The following is a 21045-nucleotide window of genomic DNA, read 5'->3' as shown; positions in this document are numbered from 1 at the left end:
CGGTTTATTTCAAGCTCACTCAATGACAGCAAGGCAGACCAAAGTGATGTACAATACAAAACAAAGACCATAAGATAACAGATAAAAGAAAAACAGAGAAGAATAAAACAAGACATTACAATAGTACTTTGTAAAAGGCAACAAAAGAGATTTGTTTTAAGACTAGATTTGAATGCAGATAAAGCTGAATTTCTGGTTTAAAATTCGTAATGATATAAAAAGATATAATTTGTGTCTTTGTGTGTCATATGATTCTTTATGTCACAATTTTGATTTTTTGTCATAGGTATGACAAAATAAATATGACGTATCTAGTATTCCATAATTTTGACTTTTTATGATATAATCAAGATTTAAGCATTTTTGTGTGGCGGAAATTGGCTTTCATATTTATCCCAAATTGAGTTTATCCCAAATTGAGTTTAACAAATTGTGCCGCGGCGCCTTTTATTTTGTGTTTTGAGTTGCGTAGCACGCAGTGCGCATGCGCAAAGCATTCGTGTCCTTTCCTCGTCGCAGCTGGTGTTGAATGCGTTAGAGCGCGGCCGTTCGACCACATGTTATCAGCCGCATAAAAACTTCGAAGAAGTTGTGCAAATATCTGCCGTTTTAACCCAGTTTCATGGAAGATTCTGGTAAGTATTCTTCTCTCCGTGTATTTCCCGCGATTAGCGCGCGGTCTTCTCCAGAACACTCTGAGGTAAATCAACGGCGTCGGTCGTTAGCAGTTCAGCTAACGCGTGAAGAGAGCAGGCCGAAACCAGACCGATGCTATTGAAAACGTTTTCATAATTTTATAACATATTTTCCTGGTTTGAAAACTAATTAGCCGTTTAAAACAAATCGAGCGCGTTTGTAAAGCCTGTTTTGATCAAAAGTCGAACCATTTTTTAGCAAACTAACGTTAACTTCGACGAACCATCGTGTGTCGTTTGACCAGGAAACGCGACAAACATTCAATATACAACCATAAATAAACACTCAAGGTTTTTGAAGTTTTCATCTCCGTTCACGGTTTTTTGTTTGTTTGTTTGTGTGTGTGTTTAATTAACATTTTGTAACATCCGAGTTGTTTTGATGGAAACTTGCTGTTTGCACAGAGTTTGTAGATTCATATCAGTCAAACCTGCTGTTTATAAAGGCTGAAACCCCAAAGCTTTAAAATATGTGAAAATTGGGCGTTATCTTGTGTTAATAGCGCATATTGCATCACAACTGACACTTTTTTTTTTTGCCAGCAAAAGTATTGAGAAAGTATTGTTGTCTTCGGGTTTACTCTCCCTCAAGGCATTTAGGGTGTATTTGACTTTTTATTCTTTTATTCTACTCGGTTAGGCTACCGTATATGAAATAAATACAAACTTTATAATGGGAGTAAATGGTGCCTTAAATTTTTCAAGCCCATTAAAGTGCATCCATCCATCATAATGAACTATGACCCCAGGGGTTAATAAAGGCCTTCTGAAGCGAAGCGTGTTTGTAAGAAAAATATCCATATCTATAACTTTATAAAATATAACGACTTGCTTCCGGTAATGGCTCTATGTGAGTTTAGTAACACTTACAAAAACGCATGGTGTCGCTTCATAAACCTTTATTTACACGTGTAGTCGTATGGATTACTTTTATGATGGATGGAAGCACTTTTTTGGGCTTCAAAATCTAAGGCATCATTATAAAGCTGGGAAGAGACAGGATATATTTAATATAACTGAAATAAATATGGATATTTTTCTTACAAAAACACATGGCATGATCATGTTTGGGGGTCAAAACCCTGTTTTACGTAACGGTTTCCCATCTGTTTGTTTCAGCTGAGCCCATGACCGGGATGTTGGACACGAATGCCCCTGATAATGGGGACTCGTCTGCGATGGAGGGCTCAGAACCGACCCCACCCGACTGGACCACGGCGCCGGCTCCTCCCCCAGAACCGGAAACCCACGAGTCCCACGAGCAGTTACAGCTGTTCTCGCTGGAGCATCTGAAGTCCGCAGCGGAAAACATCGACCCGAAGACCAGTCCGTCTGACCCCGTTCTGGAAAACTCAGACCCGGTTGACAGGCAGCAGACGGAATCGAACGGGGACGTCGTGGACCAATCGATGGTGCCGGATCCGGTGAAACAGGAGGGAGACTCCGAGAGCCCTTCCAATATGGAGCTGGAAGATGCTCCCAAAGAAGAGCCCGCAGAACCAGGAGCCGAAACCGCAGCAGAACCAGCTGAACCGCAAGAACCCGAGTTTCCCACAGAGTACGAGCGTCTTTCGAAGGTCGTGGAAGAGAATCCGGAAGACTTTAATGGATGGGTCTACCTTCTGCAGTATGTGGAGCAAGAGGTACAGCACTGAACACTTCCATCTTCAAAACACAGATATTTTTGATAAAGTTCCTCCATTGAAAGGTTATTCACGAGGGGTGCAGCAATACAAAATGCAACTGTGTAATGTGGATAGTGACAATATACATTGTGTATAGTGCACCCAAAATATGAATTAAGAAGAGAAAGTGTCAGTACTACATTAAACTATTATATAATGTATAATAGGGGTGGCACGGTTCACAAAACCCACGGTTCGGTTTGTATCACGGTTTTAGGGTCCCGGTTTTCGGTTCTGTACGGTTCTTGTTATTTTTTCTTTTAATCTTTAACACTCCAGAAATGTACTTCAGCATGTGATATATAGCTTAATTATCCACACTTTAGGATACAGTATTAAAAAAATATATATTATATTCATGCAATCATGCACAAACTGAATTTGACTCTTTGACTTTAAGCACATTTTGGGACTATCTCAGAGGAAAGCTAGGTGAGATTTAGATACAGCAAGAGAGAAGAAATTGACATGCTTTTTGTTTATTTGGCAAAAAAAGGAGAATGTGTATCACTATCTCTACAAGAACTTGTGCATTTTTATCACATAAATCTTATTTACACAAAGAAATTAACTTTCATGTATCAACTGCTAACTTTTGTAGCTCTTACCAAAATTCTATCTTTTAAAAGAAAAAGAGAGTAACTCTTAAAACACTGTCTTTTAAATGTCAATATACATGAAACCTCATTGCCTATAGATAATTAAGCTATAGCAATAGCAAAGGCCATAAACATAAAGTGAAATTGAAATTCAACCTCAACACAAAAACAGTATCAACAATGCTTCTATTCCCAAAATGTGAGGGTACTTTTTTCGGTAACACTTTAGAATACGGTTCCTTCGTTAATGAATAACTACACAAGAACTAATGAGTAACACAATATTAACAATCTAGTAACTATTATTAACTAACAAGAAACTCTGATTAACGAACTAGTAAGTAATAGCGCACAGACGAAAGTGGTAGTTCACTATTAAGTAATCGATAACTACTATTTTTTAATACTTCCCAGAGAACTACTAAAAAAAGTTTATTAACAATCTAGTAACTACTATTAACTAAAATAAATTCTTATTAACGAATTAGTAAGTAATAGCTAGATGAAAGTGTTACTAGATACTTCTGTGAGAGTTACTAATTATTTGGATTTGTATTATAAAGTGAAGATCATTGGAACTAACTAGTAGTTACTCAAGTGTTACTAAAGACATTTTCTAAAAGTATACTAAAGTTCACCAAAAATTTCAAACGGTTGCACAAATCATGACTAGATCATGTAGTAACACTTGAGTAATTACTAGTTAGTTCCAATGATCTTCACTTTATAATACGGATCCAAATAATTAGTAAGTAATAGCTCACAGATGAAAGTGTTACTAGATACTTCTGTGGGAATTACTAATTATTTGGATCCGTATTATAAAGTGAAGATCATTGGAACTAACTAGTAATTACTCAAGTGTTACTACATGATCTAGTCATGATTTGTGTAACCGTTTGAGATTTTTGGTGAACTTTAGTATACTTTTAGAAAATGTCTTTAGTAACACTTGAGTAATTAGTTAGTTTCAATGATCTTCACTTTATAATACGGATCCAAATAATTAGTAACTCCCACAGAAGTATCTAGTAACACTTTCATCTGTGAACTATTACTTACTAATTCGTTAATAAGAATTTATTTTAGTTAATAGTAGTTACTAGATTGTTAATAAACTTTTTTTAGTTCTCTGGGAAGTATTAAAAAATAGTAGTTATTGATTACTTAATAGTGAACTACCACTTTCGTCTGTGCGCTATTACTTACTAGTTCGTTAATCAGAGTTTCTTGTTAGTTAATAATAGTTACTAGATTGTTAATATTGTGTTACTCATTAGTTCTTGTGTAGTTATTCATTAACGAAGGAACCGTATTCTAAAGTGTTACCCTTTTTTCCACTTAAAATTAAAGTGCAGGGTTTGGAAACGTATGACTGAAGCTCTTATCTATACATAAAGTGCCACTGTAGTTAAATTAAAATATCATAACATGAAATCCAAAATGTACCCACACACTGGACTTATACCATAGACTTATACGACGCTGGCGCATCCTCCAACTCCCTCATCTCTCCCACTTGCCATTTCTCCGCGTGCCGTGACCTACACCGCTCCATACTCTTTACTGGCTTGTTTACTAACCGGCGCTGCACAGAGCGATCGGTAATGACATCAAATACCGCGAAAGTGATGAATGCATGCGGAGCCGACTCGCGCTAGATTGATGTTATTCACCGATCGCTCTGTGCAGCGCCGGTCCAAGTCGAACAAGCTTATGTCGCGCGAAAAGAAAACACAGGTCACATACGGGCACGAGGTTACATTGCGCATGCGTCGAACCGTGAGACGCACACGCGCTCCGAACCGAGACAAGCGAACCGAACGGTTCGGGTGTTTTTTCATGTACCGTGCCACCCCTAATGTATAATAATAATGCAATTGAGGAATATTTGTGGGTCCTGATAATGCCAGATGTCTGATGTTACCAGTAACAGGGGGCCCACATTATTTTAAAGATATCTAGTTAGTGAAAGAGTGCAAGCATATACAACTAAAAGATTAAGAATCATGAATATTGTTATTCTGGTGTCTCTATTGTCCTGCTTTGGGTTTCAGCACCAAGTCCAAGCCTATTCATTTACACACACAATGAAATACCAAATTTAGCATTTTAATCAACTGTTCATTTAATGAACCTGTTAGTCTTTTATCGTACGTCTTGGAGTATCGCAATAATTATGTATCTAATCGTGACGTGAGCGTACAACATGCAACGTTTCACATCAGCTTCATAACATTACAATGAGAACATAATTGTGTGTTTGGGACATTGATCTTGTTTGTGTAATTATATACAAATTTAGATTTATCGGCCAATATATCGGTAATCGGCTTTCAAATATAAATAATTTGGTATCGGCTGAAGTGTTCACATCGGTCTCCCTAATATAAACTGATTGGGTTTCTTCAGAAGACTGCTCCATTCTTAATCGTTTTATTTCATAATCTCTATGAATGTTTTGGGTGAAGGGACTGAAATCTCTGAAATAATTAAAATGTGTTTTAAAGATAAACGAGTCCTATGGGTTTGGAGCGAGTCTTCGTTTTTTTGGGTGAACTAACCCTTTAGTGTCAGCTCATCACAAGCTTCATCAGCGTTTCCTTTGTTTCAGAACCACCTGGTGGCGTCGAGGAAGGCGTTTGATTCGTTCTTCCTGCACTATCCCTACTGTTATGGGTACTGGAAGAAATACGCTGATATTGAGCGGAAACATGGTTACATCCAGATGGCCGATGAGGTGAGTCTGATCAAGCTGCAAAACTCATGAAAATCATCTTTTGTTGTCAGTCACAAATTAAATACAATTGATTTCTTACCCGTGACTATGTGCTATAGTATATCTCAACGGCTAATCAATGCAAAATGTAAGATATTATAAATATCCGCATGATTAAAAGTTGATAAACCAATTGAGAGAGAATTAAGGCCCTAAAGTCTTAAATGCCATTTTCCAATTACATTTTCATTATATATTTGTTCAAAGAACTGTATTAATTAGTCAATTTGTGCTTCATTCCCACCCTTCTGAATTGTTGCGTTGATGAGTTATCACAAACCAAGACTGTTTAGTTGTGCTATATTTAAGGATTAGCTTTAACTTGATGAGGTCTATAACTCCATGGCTCGTGTATATAACCGGTGTGAACGTTGCAGGTGTACCGGCGAGGTCTTCAGGCCATCCCGCTCAGCGTGGACCTGTGGCTTCATTACATCACGTTCCTGCGAGAGAACCAGGACACCAGCGACGGGGAGGCGGAGAACCGCATCCGAGCGTAAGTGCATAACCTGGAGAACCCCACGAGTTGCACAGACCAGTTGGGCTTGTGTGTGTTAGCTGCGGGGTGTTAAAATGAACAGGGTTTCTGAAACAGGATTTAATGTGTTACAATGTTGTGTTTTCTTCTTGATCACATGCAAGTAAAACTGTCCTCTTATTGGTTAGTTTCCTCTGTGCTTTCTGTAATGACTGACAGGTTATTCCACAAGCTCATTGTGGTTTATTTGTAACCACACACACACACACACTATACAAATGTAGCCGTCACTCCTGCATTGTTATGTCGCCTATATAATTACACATTGTGAGATGGTTTTCAACTGCTGAATGTGCTTACAGAACCAGACGCTGGTTTTTATAACACATTTGCCATTATGAATTATGATTCTGCTTGGTATTAAATAAGGCAGCTGCTATTAAAAATAGCAGTGTTTTTGCAAGAGATGTAAATAGTAGTGAGATACTATTTGCTCCTCAGTATTTTAGTACATTATAAAACAGAATGCAATAATATATTGAGTGTAAATTGTTTATTAAATTCCGCCTTATTAGGATAAAGCCCTCCCTACACTAGGGCTGTGCAACGATCAATCGCATACTCAATTAATTTTGTTTACATGTGTACTGTGTAATTTTGTAAATAAATACACGCACTTTGCGTTTTTTTTGGTCATAAAGTGGTGTCATTCGTGTAAATAGCTTCCTCCAACAAGGCGGCTCTTTGCACTTGGTGTTAAATGGACACTCCATATAATAGTACATTTAGTTATGTTAATGTTTTTGGCATTTGAATGTTAAAGTAAAAGAATCTGATATACAGGATTTATTTTGAGATCGAATGTGTTTGTTACAGTATTAATTAAAAAAAAGGTCCTTGCACTTTAAAAATAAATACGACCTCACGTTACGTCAATCACGTTTACACAAACAAAACTTTCATCCGTTATAAAAAATATTCTTATCAGATTCGTTTTTCTATGTAAATTTCGCACTCTGTGAAGGACATTTAGTCGTAGGATTAAGAAACCGCAAAATAAACCCAAAGCTGGCGATGTGTTTGAGTGCTGTGCTTGTGTTCCCTCAGGTCCTATGAGCACGCGGTTCTGGCGTGCGGCACGGACTTCCGCTCGGACCGTCTGTGGGAGGCTTACATCGCCTGGGAGACGGAGCAGGACAAGCTGGCCAACGTCACGGCCGTGTACGACCGGATCCTCTGCATCCCCACACAGCTGTACTCGCAGCACTTCCAGAAGTGAGCATTAGTCGTCACACCATACTTGGCATTTTTTAAATATTGAGATCGGCCGATACGCGTTTCTGATTGGCCGATGTGTTAGAACATCAAAAACAAATGAACAGTCAGTAATAAAATAAGAACAAATACACAAATTACAAGCAGAGATGCAAACTGAATTAACCCCTTAAGTGTCACGGGCCCACCGGTAGGCCCAAATCCATAACATTTTTAAAACAGTATTGTCTTATACTAAACCTAAACTAATCTTGACAAACTATACATCATTTGAAAGCTTAGAATCTCTAGTTTTCATATTTGGTGATTGATTTTCAAAATATATTACAGAGGAGCCGTAATTTTTCAATTTGCAACAAGAGTATTTTCATACTCTAAGGCGTGTTCAGACCTTTATTTTGAAATTGTAATGAACATGAAAGAATGGTAGTAACCTGGTTGTTTTCATGCCAAGAGTTCAAAAGAAAGCCTCCATTCAATTATTTTATAATTATTATTTCATATGGAAATGGAGGCGCCCTTATATGGGCAGTAATTGTGTCTGGGTGTCATCTAGTGAAAAAGTTTGGTACTGCGCCCAAACAAAATCTCACTGAAAGCTCATTTTTAGAGATATAAACCTAAAATTTGAAACACAACTTATTCAGATTTTTTTTTTTCGTAGTCTAGAGTCGCCCAGGTTTTGAAAATGTGTATTTTACATAAAATATGAATAATTTTTTTTTTATTGTACATTTTCATAAACTCAAACTTCTATACATTTTTTTCTGTTTCACATTCACATTTCAATTTATTTCACTTCTACAAAAATCGGCCAAATGTCTTCTTTAAAACGAGACCAATCTTACGTCTATATTCCAAAGCATTCTTGAATTACAACCATTTAAGTTTAAAATGTGCGTTTTCATCTATATTCAAAAAAGGCAGGGTCACCCCCAAAGGGGTTAAAGTCTAAACTAAAAGTCTAACAGTGGTAATCAGGTACAGAAATTCATAATTAGGGCTAAATGTAAAATAATTATGCGTTTACTATTGAAATTAAATAGTTTCATCTGTAAATTTTGTTTTATTAACATTAATGATGCGGATGACTGCAGGAATATTAGGCTGTCGTCACTTAGGACCGAATTCACGGACGGAATGGGCTCAATGCACGGCGTTATTTCCGGTGAAGGTGTAAGGATGCTCGATAACTTCCGCCGATCGTAGAGTCCAAAGACGGGAGGACAGTAAATTTTGAAGACTCTGCCATAATCCCGTTTTCCTCCGCTTTAATCTCCACAACCGGAAATGGACGAGCATCCTTGCGTCAAATGCGGAACTTATGCGTGCATATAGCGCTTAAACTGACAAACGTCCGGCTTCTCACTCACCTGGTCACTCATGACCGAGCCGAGAGCACAGTTGTTTAGACACGGGTATTCAGACGTCATCGTGTGTCCGAAATCAACTCGGTGTTCGAGTGACTGCAGCGCTTCTCGTTTGCTCTCTCGCGCTTTCTCTCACTCGCTCGTTCTCTTGCTTTCTCTCTCTCTCACTCGCATAACATGGGTTTACAAAAACGCCTACAAAATAAAATTGCAATGGAAACGCGGCTAGTGAGAAATTCCTGATGACTGTTGTGGTTTTTGCCAATTTTCTGTGCAGTTTGATTGTAAAATCACTCTTTGTTCAGGTTCAAAGAACACGTGCAGAGCAACAACCCCAAGCACTTCCTGTCGGAGGAGGAGTTTGTGGCCCTGCGAGTGGAACTAGCTAACGCTAACAAGCCTAGCGGAGACGACGCCCCTGGCGAAGAGCTTCCGCCGGGAACGGAGGACCTGCCGGATCCCGCAAAGGTAAGCGTCCCGTGTCCCGTCGGGGGGTTATCAAACATGGCACAGGTAGGCAGGGGCGTCTAGCTGATCCTGGAGACAAGCAAACGTGTGCAGGTTTGAAGAGGTGTCTTTCCGTTAGCAGCCAATGAAAACCTGAGGGTCCAGGTTGGCATCCAATCAGGGACTTGGGCTTAAAGTGGGACGGGCTCGTGACGAAATGACACCGTCCCTTCCCAGCACCGGGGCTTGGGCCACAGCTGATTCACTGGGTGTGCAAACCGTACTGTTTCTGTCAAACTCATGGTGACGTAGACCTTTTGCGTAGCTGGACATCAGACGAGATAAAATGTTTGCGCCGTCACTGCGCGCCGCTCAGGACGCTGTGTTTTGCCCTTCAGAGAGTGACGGAGATCGAGAACATGAGGCACAAGGTGATCGAGACCCGGCAGGAGGTGTTCAACCACAACGAGCATGAAGTCAGCAAGCGCTGGGCCTTCGAGGAGGGGGTGAGTGTTGGAAAGCTTTCGGCTCTGGCTGTGTGAGCACATCATTCACTTGTTTAGGTTTCAGTTTGAATGAATGATTGCACACACACACACACACTGACCTGACGAACGCTGTGTGCCCTGCAGATCAAGCGCCCGTACTTCCACGTGAAGGCCCTGGAGAAGACGCAGCTCCACAACTGGAGGGAGTACCTGGACTTCGAGCTGGAGAACGGGACGCCGGAGCGCGTGGTGGTTCTGTTCGAGCGCTGCCTGATCGCCTGCGCGCTGTACGAGGAGTTCTGGATCAAGGTTAGCTACACGCGCTCGCGGCCCCCGCCTCCATTCCCTCAGTCCAACCCTCTGCTTCCCCATCAACGATATCATCACTTCCACAGTAAAACTTGCTGCACTCTTTGCGTGTAACGTTGATATTTGACTGTATCTGTTATATTAGGGGATGGCCTGCTTTGCCACACAAGATTTGACTGCAGCATTTGCCAACTACGTTGCACCTCTCCGTCTCCTTCTACCTTACAGAATCTTATCTTATTGGTTCCATGAAGGTGCTGATGGGTTTAAAACAGAAATTCTCAAAACGATCTTGTGGAAATTCACCAGTGCAGGGGATGTGAAATGAAAGCTCAAGTTTTATGTGTTCTTTTCCCTCTTCTTCTGTTATTCCCTCTTTCTCTCTTTCTTGCCCCCTTTCTCGCTTTCGCTCTTCTTATTTCTTGCTCTCTTGTCTTCTCTCTTTTTCTCTATCTATCTATTTCTCTCTCTTGCCCTCTTTCTCTTGTTCCCCCTCTCTATTTTCTCTCTCTCGCATTCTTGCCCTCTCCTGCTCTCTCTCTATCTATTTCTTGCCCTCTCCCTCTCTCTCCTTCTCTTGCTTTCTTGCCCTCTCTTTTTCTCCCTCTCTCTCTCTCTCCTGAAGTATGCCAAGTATCTGGAGAGCTACAGCACCGAGGGCGTTCGGCACATCTATAAGAAGGCTTGCACGGTCCACCTTCCCAAGAAACCCACCGTCCACCTGCTCTGGGCGGCCTTTGAGGAGCAGCAAGGTAACGTTACGCTGTTGACTCCGTAAACGCGTATTAAAGGGTTAATTCACCTAACAAATTAAAATGATCCCATAATTGAGTCACCCTCAAGCCATCTTAGATGTATATGACCTTCTTTAAGCCAAAATTACTGTGTTTTCTGGAAAACTGCAACGTGAAATGGCGTATTGATCAATGTGATATTAATGTCAATGTCATCTTTATTTCTATAGCACTATTAAAACAACTCAAGTTGACCAATGTGCTTTACATTCTCACTGTAAGATAAAAATAGAGACATACTACAATTTAAAACGGCTCGCTCTACTGGCCGTGATCGCCTCCATGTTCTTTCACTACTTTATTATTTTTTCAGCGCACACGATATCCACATCCGGCTCTATGGGCTATATGCACGCATAAGTTCCGCATTTGACGTAAGGATGCTCGACCATTTCCGGTTGTGTAGATTAAAGCGGAGGAAAACCGGAGAAAACGGGATTATGGCAGAGTCTTCAATATTTACTGTCCTCCCGTCTTTGAAACGAAACGTACATACGTTTAGATGTAATTTTATATATAGTTATGTTTATTTAATATAATTTTAAAAAGAAGCATAAACACAACGAGGGGTGTCTGTTTTATCTGTTTTTGTGACTAACGTTTCATTAGTATAACCATGGAGTATAAAATTCAATATAAATTCTCGGTATTGCATTGGACTCTATGATCGGCGGAAGTTATCGAGCATCCCTAATGCTTCACCGGAAATAACGCCGTGCATAGAGCCCATTTGTTTACCACTAGCGCGTACAAGCCCACAAATAACATATTTCTAATTAGCAGCAAAACTTGCTGACGGCATTTCAGTTTTGCTTTTGCTTGGCAGTGATGGTGTTTATAGTGAATGGCATCCTGTTGTAAATATTTAGTTCTGTTTTTTCCTGTAGTGATGGGAACTGAACTGTTCAATAAGGAAGATTGTTTCTGCCACAGAATAAAACATTTAAAAACAATTGTGACTCATAATTGCGACTTTATATCACTCAATTCTGACATTAAAACGCACAAGTCTCATGAAAACTCACAATTGTGGGATAAAGTCACAATTATCTTTTAAAAGGTTTTGTTCTGTGGCGGAAACAAGCTTCCTTAGTTTAATGTTTGTAAATGTTTTGTTTTTACCGATATTTTAGATAATTTCTGAAACTAGTAATAAAATGTGACTTATAGAATGTTTTTTTTCTCTGTCAACAATTCAATTTTGACACGGTGAGATTTATTTTCCAGAAAACCTGTAATTTGTCAAGTCAAATTTATTTTTATCCCACTTTTCACAATAAATACACTGTTTCAAAGCAGCTTTACAGAAAATTATGATGCTAATGCTTATCTTAATATTTTCATGCATTAAGTTACATTTTATGACGATCAAACCAAACGTAAGATTTGGCTTCACTACCAGTCAAACGTTTTGGATCCGTCAGATTTTAAAAGTCTCTCCTGCTCACCAAAGCTGCTTTTATATGATTAAAAATAGAAAAGAAAAGAAGAAAAAAACATGGTAATATTGTGAAATATTATTCCAATGTAAATCAGCTGTTTTCTATAAGATTATACAGTAAAGTCTAATTTAATCCTGTGATCAAAGCACCATTACTCCAGTCTTCACTTTAAAGATAAAGATATTTCAAATAAATGCTGCTGTTTTGTATTTTCTACTCATGAAAGCATCCTGAAAAAAAAAGATTAAACTGATTAAAATGTCTCATATTAGAGTGATTTGTGAAGGATCATGTGACACTGAAGACTGGAGTAATGATGATAAATTCAGCTTTGATCACAGGAATAAATTACACTTTACTGTATATTCACACAGAAAACTGATTATTTTAAATAGTCATATTTAACACACATTTTTTGTTGGTATTTTTAATCAAATAAATGCAGCCATGGTGAGCAGAAGACATTTTTCTAAAAACAACAAAATCTACCGATCCAGTACGTTAAGCTGGTAGTGTGTGTGTGTGTGTTTGACACTGACTCTGCAAACCTGGCGTCCCGCAGGCAGCATCGAGGACGCCCGGAGCATCCTGAAGGCGTTCGAGGAGGCCGTGCCGGGACTGGCCATGGTGAGGCTGAGGCGGGTGAGTCTGGAGCGCCGGCACGGGAACATGGACGAGGCCGAGGCCCTGCTGCGAGACGCCATCACCAACGGGAAGAACAGCAGCGAGTCCTCGTTCTACGCCGTGAAGCTGGCGCGGCAGATGGTCAAAGTGCAGAAGAGCATCGGCAAGGCCAAGAAAGTGCTGATGGAGGCCGTCGAACGAGACGAGGTCGTGTTATTTGCGCTGAATGAACACAAATATTTAAGTATTTTCATTTGTATGCACCAATATAGCAATGCGTAATCCGTTTAATTTCATGGTTATTTTTTAAATTGATTTTTTGTTTAGTTTTATTCTCACAAATGATTTTTTTCCTCTGTGATAAATATTGGATTATAAAAAAAAACAGGTTGACTTGTGATTTAAGGATTCTAGTAATTTTTGGTATTTTAAAAAATAATATTATTTTTCCACGCAACATCATTTTTAAGGTTTAAAAAATGGTGCACAAATAAAAGTGCGGATGGAGGCCGTTGATAAAGACGGGGTTGTGCTATTTTCTCATTATTGGGAGCAATAATGACTCCTCCACTTTGAGTGTGTTAAGTGTGTGTTCTGTAAGTGCTAATGCTCTTTTTACACACACACTGAACAACATGAAGCATTGGTCAGTGGTTGAGCTAAACTGGTATTATCTAATTGAACAGCTGACAGATATTCAACATAATTCATGTGTGAGAGTCCAACAGAAGGACGGACAAAACCAGTCACACATCCACTGAGTTCTGCTCATCTTCATCACCACAATAGCCAATAAACTGATGATGTGAGAAATGTTGGTAGTTCGGATCATTTTAGTGACTCTAGATCATCAGAATGAACGAATCTTTGAGTCGTTTCATTCATTTAAGAGGCTTTCAATGTCAGCCAAATTCCCGCAATCTAGCCAAAGATAATATACAGAGAACAAATATATCATTTTCCTTCCTAGTCTTTGGATCAGTGTGAACTGGATCGTTCATGAATGACCCATCACTAGTTGAAGGTGTCTGAATGCACTCGGGTTTGACTGTGTGTGTGTGTGTGTGTGTGTGTGCGCAGACGAACCCGAAGCTGTACCTGAACCTGCTTGAGCTGGAGTACAGCGGAGACATCCAGCAGAACGAGCCCGAGATCATCGCGTGCTTCGACCGGGCGCTGAGCAGCTCCATGCCCCTCGAGTCACGCGTCACCTTCTCCCAACGCAAGGTCGAGTTCCTCGAGGACTTCGGCAGTGACATCAACGTGTACGTAACTTTCCTCTCTTCTTACAGGGGCTGTGGAGTAACCTTGGTACGCTGAAGCATAAAAATACCATATGTTTGCAGATAATTAGGACACGTGCTAAGATCACAGGCTCGTTTTCACTTCTACAGACGTTTTTTTTACTTACTGTTTTTGTTTTGGTCTGACTCCGCCCACTGCCAGTTCAGCCAATAGTATTTCGACACCCCAGGGTGCAGATGTCGGAAAACACGACGTATTGTCGTCGCCATGGAAATGGGTCAGAGATTGCAGATTCCACACAACCTACAAAGCCTCGATCCATCTAAAAATCACGTTATGTTAAAACACAGTCTGTAAGTGTCCTCCGCTTTCGTTGTCAATTGACCGTTCGCAAAGACCCGCCCCCTTTAGTTACTGTTGCTGTGCCCGAGAGCCACGCCTCTGTCACACCACACCATCGCAGTGAAAAACACATCACAGAGCAGCTTGACTTTTGATATGAAAGTCTCAACTTTAAAATTTGGTAATTTTTAAAAGAAATTTAAGCGATAAATGCAGTTTAATAATAACAAGCTTTGCAATTTTGAATTTGGACTGCAATACTGATTTCAACCACTAGCTGAGTTCGTATGTGTTTTTTCATATTCGTCATTCGGTGGCTCTGAATGGTCAAAACACCTTAAAATACCACGGATGCGAAAAACAGAAATTGGAGCCCGATCTGAATTTTTTCATGACGAATGAGAGTTTCGTGTGTAAATGTGACTGACACAACGTGAGGTCGTATTTATTTTTTGATGTGTGAGGATTTCAGACTCCTTTAGGCTGTGAACATTAGTTTAGGGGACGTGTTTTTAACGTAACTGTGTTCATCCGCAGACTTGTGGCGGCATACGAACAGCACCAGCGGCTCGAGGCGGAGCAGGAGACGCTAAAGAGGAAAGCAGAGAACGGGTAAGTCTGTGCTCATTACCAGAGGTGCCGCCCATCACAAAATTCACGGGTCGGGTCATTTTACAGTGTTGTTTGATTGGGTCTCGGATCATTCTTTGGATCAAAAAAAGTGTATATGTGACAGAAACATTATTAAAAGCTGGATTTTCACCACAGGGTGACTTTAAATGCAGTGAGTTTGAGTCATAAATCTCCACTTCTGCAGTTTTATTCATATCTATATGCTGAAGGTTTGTTTTCAGGTATCATTCGCAACCTTTTATTCCTGATAAAGTTTTATCCCCGGTCGATAGTAAATTTAAAAGCACAACAGTAATTATGAATCTGACTCTATCCAATGTTCAGATTTCTGTTTTGGAAGTGCATATTCGATACTATGGCTAATTTGCATATTTTAAACATTTGAGAACGTTGAAGATGAGTGTTTTGTCTGGTGTGATGCAGCTCAGAGGAACCGGACGCGAAGAGACAGCGAACAGACGACCAATCAGCGGCCTCGGGTCAGATGATGGACATGACGGCCAACAGTGCAGGATACAACTATAACAACTGGTATCAGGTCAGTTTATCAACGCTCATGACCAATCAGACGCCTGAACGTGTAAAAAAAAATTCTTGGGGAAAACTTTAAAAAAATGTCTTGGAGTTACCAATACCTGTACTATAACCGGATTTATACAACCGTACTCTCACAACCTTCTGTTTTCTTCTGTTCCAGCAATATAACTCGTGGGGAGCTCAGAATTCCTGGGGTCAGTACGGTCAATACGGTCAGTATAACCAGTACTACCCACCGCCTCCCACATAATGCCCACCCGGATCCTGCATCTTACACCTGCTCGAACTGCTGCAACACACACCGTCTCAGACATTCTGTTCTCTTCTGTTGAAATCCGCTTTCCCCTCCCCTCTGTCTAAGTGCAAGCGAGTTTTTAACCAAGCTTGATTTGGTTTAGTGCTTTTGGAGGTTTAGTTGTGTTCGGTGAACGATTTACATTTGTGTGGAAGGAGTTGAGAATGCAGCACTTTGACATCATCTCTGCTCTCCTCAATCAATGTGATCCTGTTTTCAGAGATAAACGTGACATGAAGACGTTTTTTTTTATTTCGACTTGGTTTCATAATAAAGAGATTGACATCCTACACGCCTGTGAATGTGATTCATTTACTTATGCGGCTGTTTGAATGTTTATACTACCATCTATACAGGGCTGCCCACTCACACAACTGACACTTTTGATATGAAACTAATTCTCAGATTCTATCGCATTACAAAAATCAAACAATAAATACTGTTTTGGCACTTAAATAGTAAATGTGAAGTGACAGGTCGTAGCGCCTCAGTTCAAGCGGCACGTGAACCGATCATCGAAATGAACACGAATGAACAATATTAGGTTAAAACTTGGCGAAATGTGTATGGCTCATGCGTAATATTGATCAAAGAGGTCAAAAGCTGCAGAATAATGAAACGTAATATTACATTTACCTCAGGAAAGCCATTTGACCATAGCAGATTACTTATAGAGATACATATGTGCAATATTACATATATTGTATTAAAAATATAACATCATTATAACAGCATATTTAATTTGAATTGCTATTTTTAACCTTTAATAATACCAGCTGACAGGGCTCTGTATGTTTACAGCATTTTAAGTGTGGACCTATCTACTGTATGTAATATTTATCTAAAAGAATCGAGTTCGGAATCATGAAATTAGTGTCAAGCTATGTTTAAAATGGGATGTGACCGTGTAAAAACTGTAACGTTGACACTGGGCTTAATAAAATGTAGTTACCAAATGCTTTGACAATCACAATACACTTATTGTGATGCATTTTTTTTACACCGATCCCTAATTTTCGCTCCAAGTTGGCAGCCCTGTCTAAACTGTTGCTATAAATGTACTATTTGCACTTTGTTCAGCAACAAACTAACCGTTTTATTTTATAGCATCTGAGATTGTATATTTTGAGAACTGTCTGTCAGTGGAGAAAAGCCAAGTCATTTCACTCGGCGGCCATCTTGGAAACGCCTCAGTCATCTCTTTGAACGGGACACATCAAATTCTCCAAAGCTGTTCACCAAGCTTGCGATTTTAAGTCACCAATAAAGTCTGACAACAACTGTATCATAAATGTTTCTAAACGTTCAAATCATGTTAATAAACTGCGTTTTTCAGACAGGACCAGTCAACGCGCATGCGCAGTCGAGCTTCCAAGGACATTCACAGCAGCGCCATTTTTGATTGATGCTGTGAGGAATAGACATCTCTTCAGTCGGTTGTACTGTTATTTAATGTGTTTTTGAATTGTCCTACTGACGAAACACTGCAGAAATATATAATTTCAGCTGTGGAAAATAAGTGATCCAGGATATTTTTACAGCGGATGCCATTTCTAATTCCTCACAGCCCCGGTTTCATACCTGTCATGGCGCCGCGCTGAATAGGCCTATGATTGGCTTTTTTTATTTTGGAGGCGGGGCTTATTCCGCTAAATCGCGCTTTTCATTGATAAAAGCTTTGCTTATTTCCGTATCAAAATATATATCATGTTTTAACTAATTTGATTTTTGTATTTTTGTAATATTCGTGCTGGTTTTATTTACCATTGGTCTTTTTAAAATTGTGTGTCAGTCAAATTAAAAGTCTTAAAAGCTAATTTTTCTTCTTTCCCAGAGAACGTGAGCGTATGAAACAGATGATTTTCTTTGGTTTTCCAGCATCTTCTCAACAGTGACTGTATATGATGACGGTGAGATCGTCTATTCATCGAGGGACTGATGTTCAAGATGGAAACAAATACAATAATAGTCAAAATTTTGTTCTGGGTAATAATTTTAACATTTACTTTTTGAAATATAGCCTATATACTCTGCTATCAAGGAACGTCCTCTCAAGGTTCTAGTAACATTAATAAAGCATTTCTTCAAAATCTTCTGGTCTTTATTAATGTTCTTAAAATGTATGAACACATCTGTTATTTTTTATTTAAATTTAAAAATATATTTTCTTAAATTCCACAAGAACATGCATTACACACACATTAAAAACATAACATACTATAAAATTCAGGATACATTTTTTAATTTTTTTAAATAATTTGTTCCAAAAGGTTTGTGTATACCATAAAATGGAAATGTGGTTCCCAAAGTTTCCACTTATTTTCTAATAAAATTAACATTTCTTCATTTTTGTTGTTGTTTCTCTTTGTTCTTGTTCTTTTTCTGTTTTATTTATGTATGCGTCATTTTATAACATTCAGTATCGTCATTTGAGCGAACGCGCACGGATAATGTGATAAATAAAAATGTGATAAATAAAATTCAATAAAAAAAGTATTTTGCCTTGCGGCCTCCGTCACGATCACGTGGGCAGCGCTTTTCCCAGAGTTCTTTGCTCCGCACATGCGCACTTTCCTTTCCTCGTCCAGTTGTGGAACGACTAGCATCATCAAACGTAAGGCCTGCTAATTAAATCACTTATTTATCGCGTTTCTCGTTTGTAATGTACTTTAATGCGACATGGACTGCATCCATAAGCTTTACCATGTGTTATGTTCAAACCCTGAGCCGAAATATCTCAGTAAAAGCCTTTAAATCGCGTTTAGTTTCCCCGTGTGATCCACACCGCGCTCGCGCACGCGACACACTCACTCGTACACGAGTTTCTTATAATATCTGTCATTAAATATGTGATTCAGAAGATATGATATTAAACAGTTACAGTAATTTTAAGCGAATGCAGAAAGACGAATATCATGAAAACACATCCGGGTTTCCGTTACATAGTAGTACATCAGAAATTAGTTTACTTTTTTCTATTACAATAAAACCTGAAACAATCAAGAAACATTTATAGTTATTATCATTGTTGAAAACGGTTATTTACTTTCTTATTTCAGGATTCTTTGAAAGTTTAGAAGAACAGCATCTATATTAGCTAAAATACTTTGTAATATTATACATGGTAATGCATCCTTGATGAATAAAAGTGTTAATTTCTTTCCAAAAATAATTAAACATTTGATTTATAGTGTATAATGTTACAAAAGCTTTCTATTTCAGATAAATCCTGTACTTTTAAACTTTATAGTCATCAAAGAATTCTGAGAAATAAAATGTATTAATGTTTCCAGAAATATGACAATGATGATAATAATCATAACTGTGTGTTGATCATCAGATCATCATATTAGAGTGATTTGTGAAGGATCATGTGACACTGAAGACTGGAGTAATGATGATAAATTCAGGAATAAATTACACTTTACTGGATATTCACATAGAAAACTGATGATTTACATTAGAATCTTACTGTATTTTTATTCAAATAAATCTAGCTTTTGGACTTATTTCGAGAACATAAAAAATCGTATCAATCCCAAACTTTTTAATAGCAGTGTTTATATATTTATATATGTGTGTGTGTGTGTGTGTAGACATAATAATAATAATGAATAGAAAGTTAATAAGTTTAAATATATGATTGATCTATGATGTCTGGTCCGGTGTGGTTTAGTCTGGTCTGTTTGAGTGTGTGTTGATCTGGTGTGTGTGTGTGTGTGTGTTTCAGCTCATCATGCAGCTGTTCCTGCGCGCTCAGTCTCTACACACACTCGAGGTGTCCGGACACGAGACCGTCCATGACATCAAGGTGAGCATGAGCTTCAGTGTGTTCTCAGACGTGTGTGTGTTCGTGCTCATGCTGTGTGTGTGTGTGTAGGCTCAGGTCCAGGCTCTGGAGGGTCTGTCTGTGGAGGAGCAGGTGCTTCTGCTGTCCGGATCTCCACTGGAGGATGAACACACTCTTCTGAGCTGCGGAGTCACCGAGCACTGCACACTGGAGCTCACCGCCAGACTCCTGGGAGGTACACACACACACACACACACACACACACACTGACATACACTGTCGCTCGCTCACTTTAATATAATATTATTGTATTTATTTATTTATAATTTGTATGCATTTATTGCATTATTTTAATATTGCATTTATTTTAATATATAATCTTTAATTCATTGTGTGTGTGTGTTGATCAGGTAAAGTTCACGGATCTCTGGCTCGTGCCGGTAAAGTGAGAGGACAGACACCCAAAGTGAGTCGTTTGTTGATGATTAATATTATTATTTTGACGTGAAATGCATGTCCTGTAGTCTCAGATGCCATTCTGTGTGTGTGTGTGTGTGTGTGTGTAGGTGGACAAACAGGAGAAGAAGAAGAAGAAGACGGGCCGCGCCAAGCGCCGCATCCAGTACAACCGTCGCTTCGTTAACGTGGTTCCCACATTCGGGAAGAAGAAGGGTCCCAACGCCAACTCCTAAACCCCGAGCACACACACACACACACACACTCTGGAGGAGCATGTGTGCAGAATAAAGATGCTTCTTGAGCTGAGATGGGTCTCGTTTCATTGCTGGATTATTCATCAGTATATTCATGTAGTTTACAGTGTGTTTATAGTAGAAAAAAAAATGTTGTACACACACACACACATATATATATTTATTGGGCCAAACAGGAAATATGTAAATTGTGAATATCAATGTAAATAGATACAAATCTGAATATAAACTACATTTTCAGATTTACATTTATATATTTAGAGTTATTATTTAATATATTACATGTATGACTAATTAAATGTTGCTCTGAGTCGGTATATTAGTAATATATATTTATAAATCCTGATTATGTAGATAACTAAATATAGTTATAATACTAAACACTAAATATATGAATCTGAATATTTAGTTATAACTGAATACACATTTATAAATCCTCAATATATAGTTTTAACAATATATCAATGTAAATCTGAATATATACTTATAACAATATATAAATGTA

At 38.8% G+C, this 21045-nt stretch overlaps 2 protein-coding genes across 4 annotated transcripts; both read left to right on the top strand.

Moving 5' to 3' along the window:
- Positions 1-489: 489 nt before the first annotated feature.
- Positions 490-16327, top strand: prpf39 (PRP39 pre-mRNA processing factor 39 homolog (yeast)). 2 transcript variants are annotated; one of them, XM_039690048.2, is made up of 14 exons: positions 490-635; positions 1815-2338; positions 5594-5719; positions 6136-6254; positions 7344-7511; positions 9187-9349; positions 9727-9834; positions 9961-10125; positions 10751-10877; positions 12924-13192; positions 14066-14250; positions 15110-15184; positions 15629-15743; positions 15903-16327. In XM_039690048.2, exons 1-14 carry the CDS (start codon positions 623-625, stop codon positions 15990-15992), a joined length of 2247 nt encoding a protein of 748 aa, XP_039545982.2. In that variant the 5' UTR covers positions 490-622; the 3' UTR covers positions 15993-16327. The 2 variants fall into 2 exon arrangements, with proteins under 2 accessions (XP_039545982.2, XP_088975116.1); XM_089118990.1 differs by having other exon boundaries at positions 493-635; positions 9195-9349.
- Positions 16328-18552: 2225 nt separating this feature from the next.
- On the top strand, positions 18553-20592 carry faua (FAU ubiquitin like and ribosomal protein S30 fusion a). Of its 2 annotated transcripts, none has more exons than XM_039690052.2 (5): positions 18553-18651; positions 19768-19848; positions 19918-20062; positions 20238-20293; positions 20394-20592. In XM_039690052.2, exons 2-5 carry the CDS (start codon positions 19774-19776, stop codon positions 20517-20519), a joined length of 402 nt encoding a protein of 133 aa, XP_039545986.1. In that variant the 5' UTR covers positions 18553-18651; positions 19768-19773; the 3' UTR covers positions 20520-20592. The 2 variants fall into 2 exon arrangements, with proteins under 2 accessions (XP_039545986.1, XP_088975115.1); XM_089118989.1 differs by having other exon boundaries at positions 18586-18656.
- Positions 20593-21045: the final 453 nt, after the last annotated feature.

This window comes from Pimephales promelas, chromosome 13 (assembly GCF_988280905.1).
Source record: "Pimephales promelas chromosome 13, fPimPro1.hap1.1, whole genome shotgun sequence".
Lineage (NCBI taxonomy): Eukaryota > Metazoa > Chordata > Actinopteri > Cypriniformes > Leuciscidae > Pimephales > Pimephales promelas.
The sequence above is the reverse complement of the archived record's forward strand: the minus strand, read 5'-3'. Positions and strand labels throughout refer to the sequence as shown.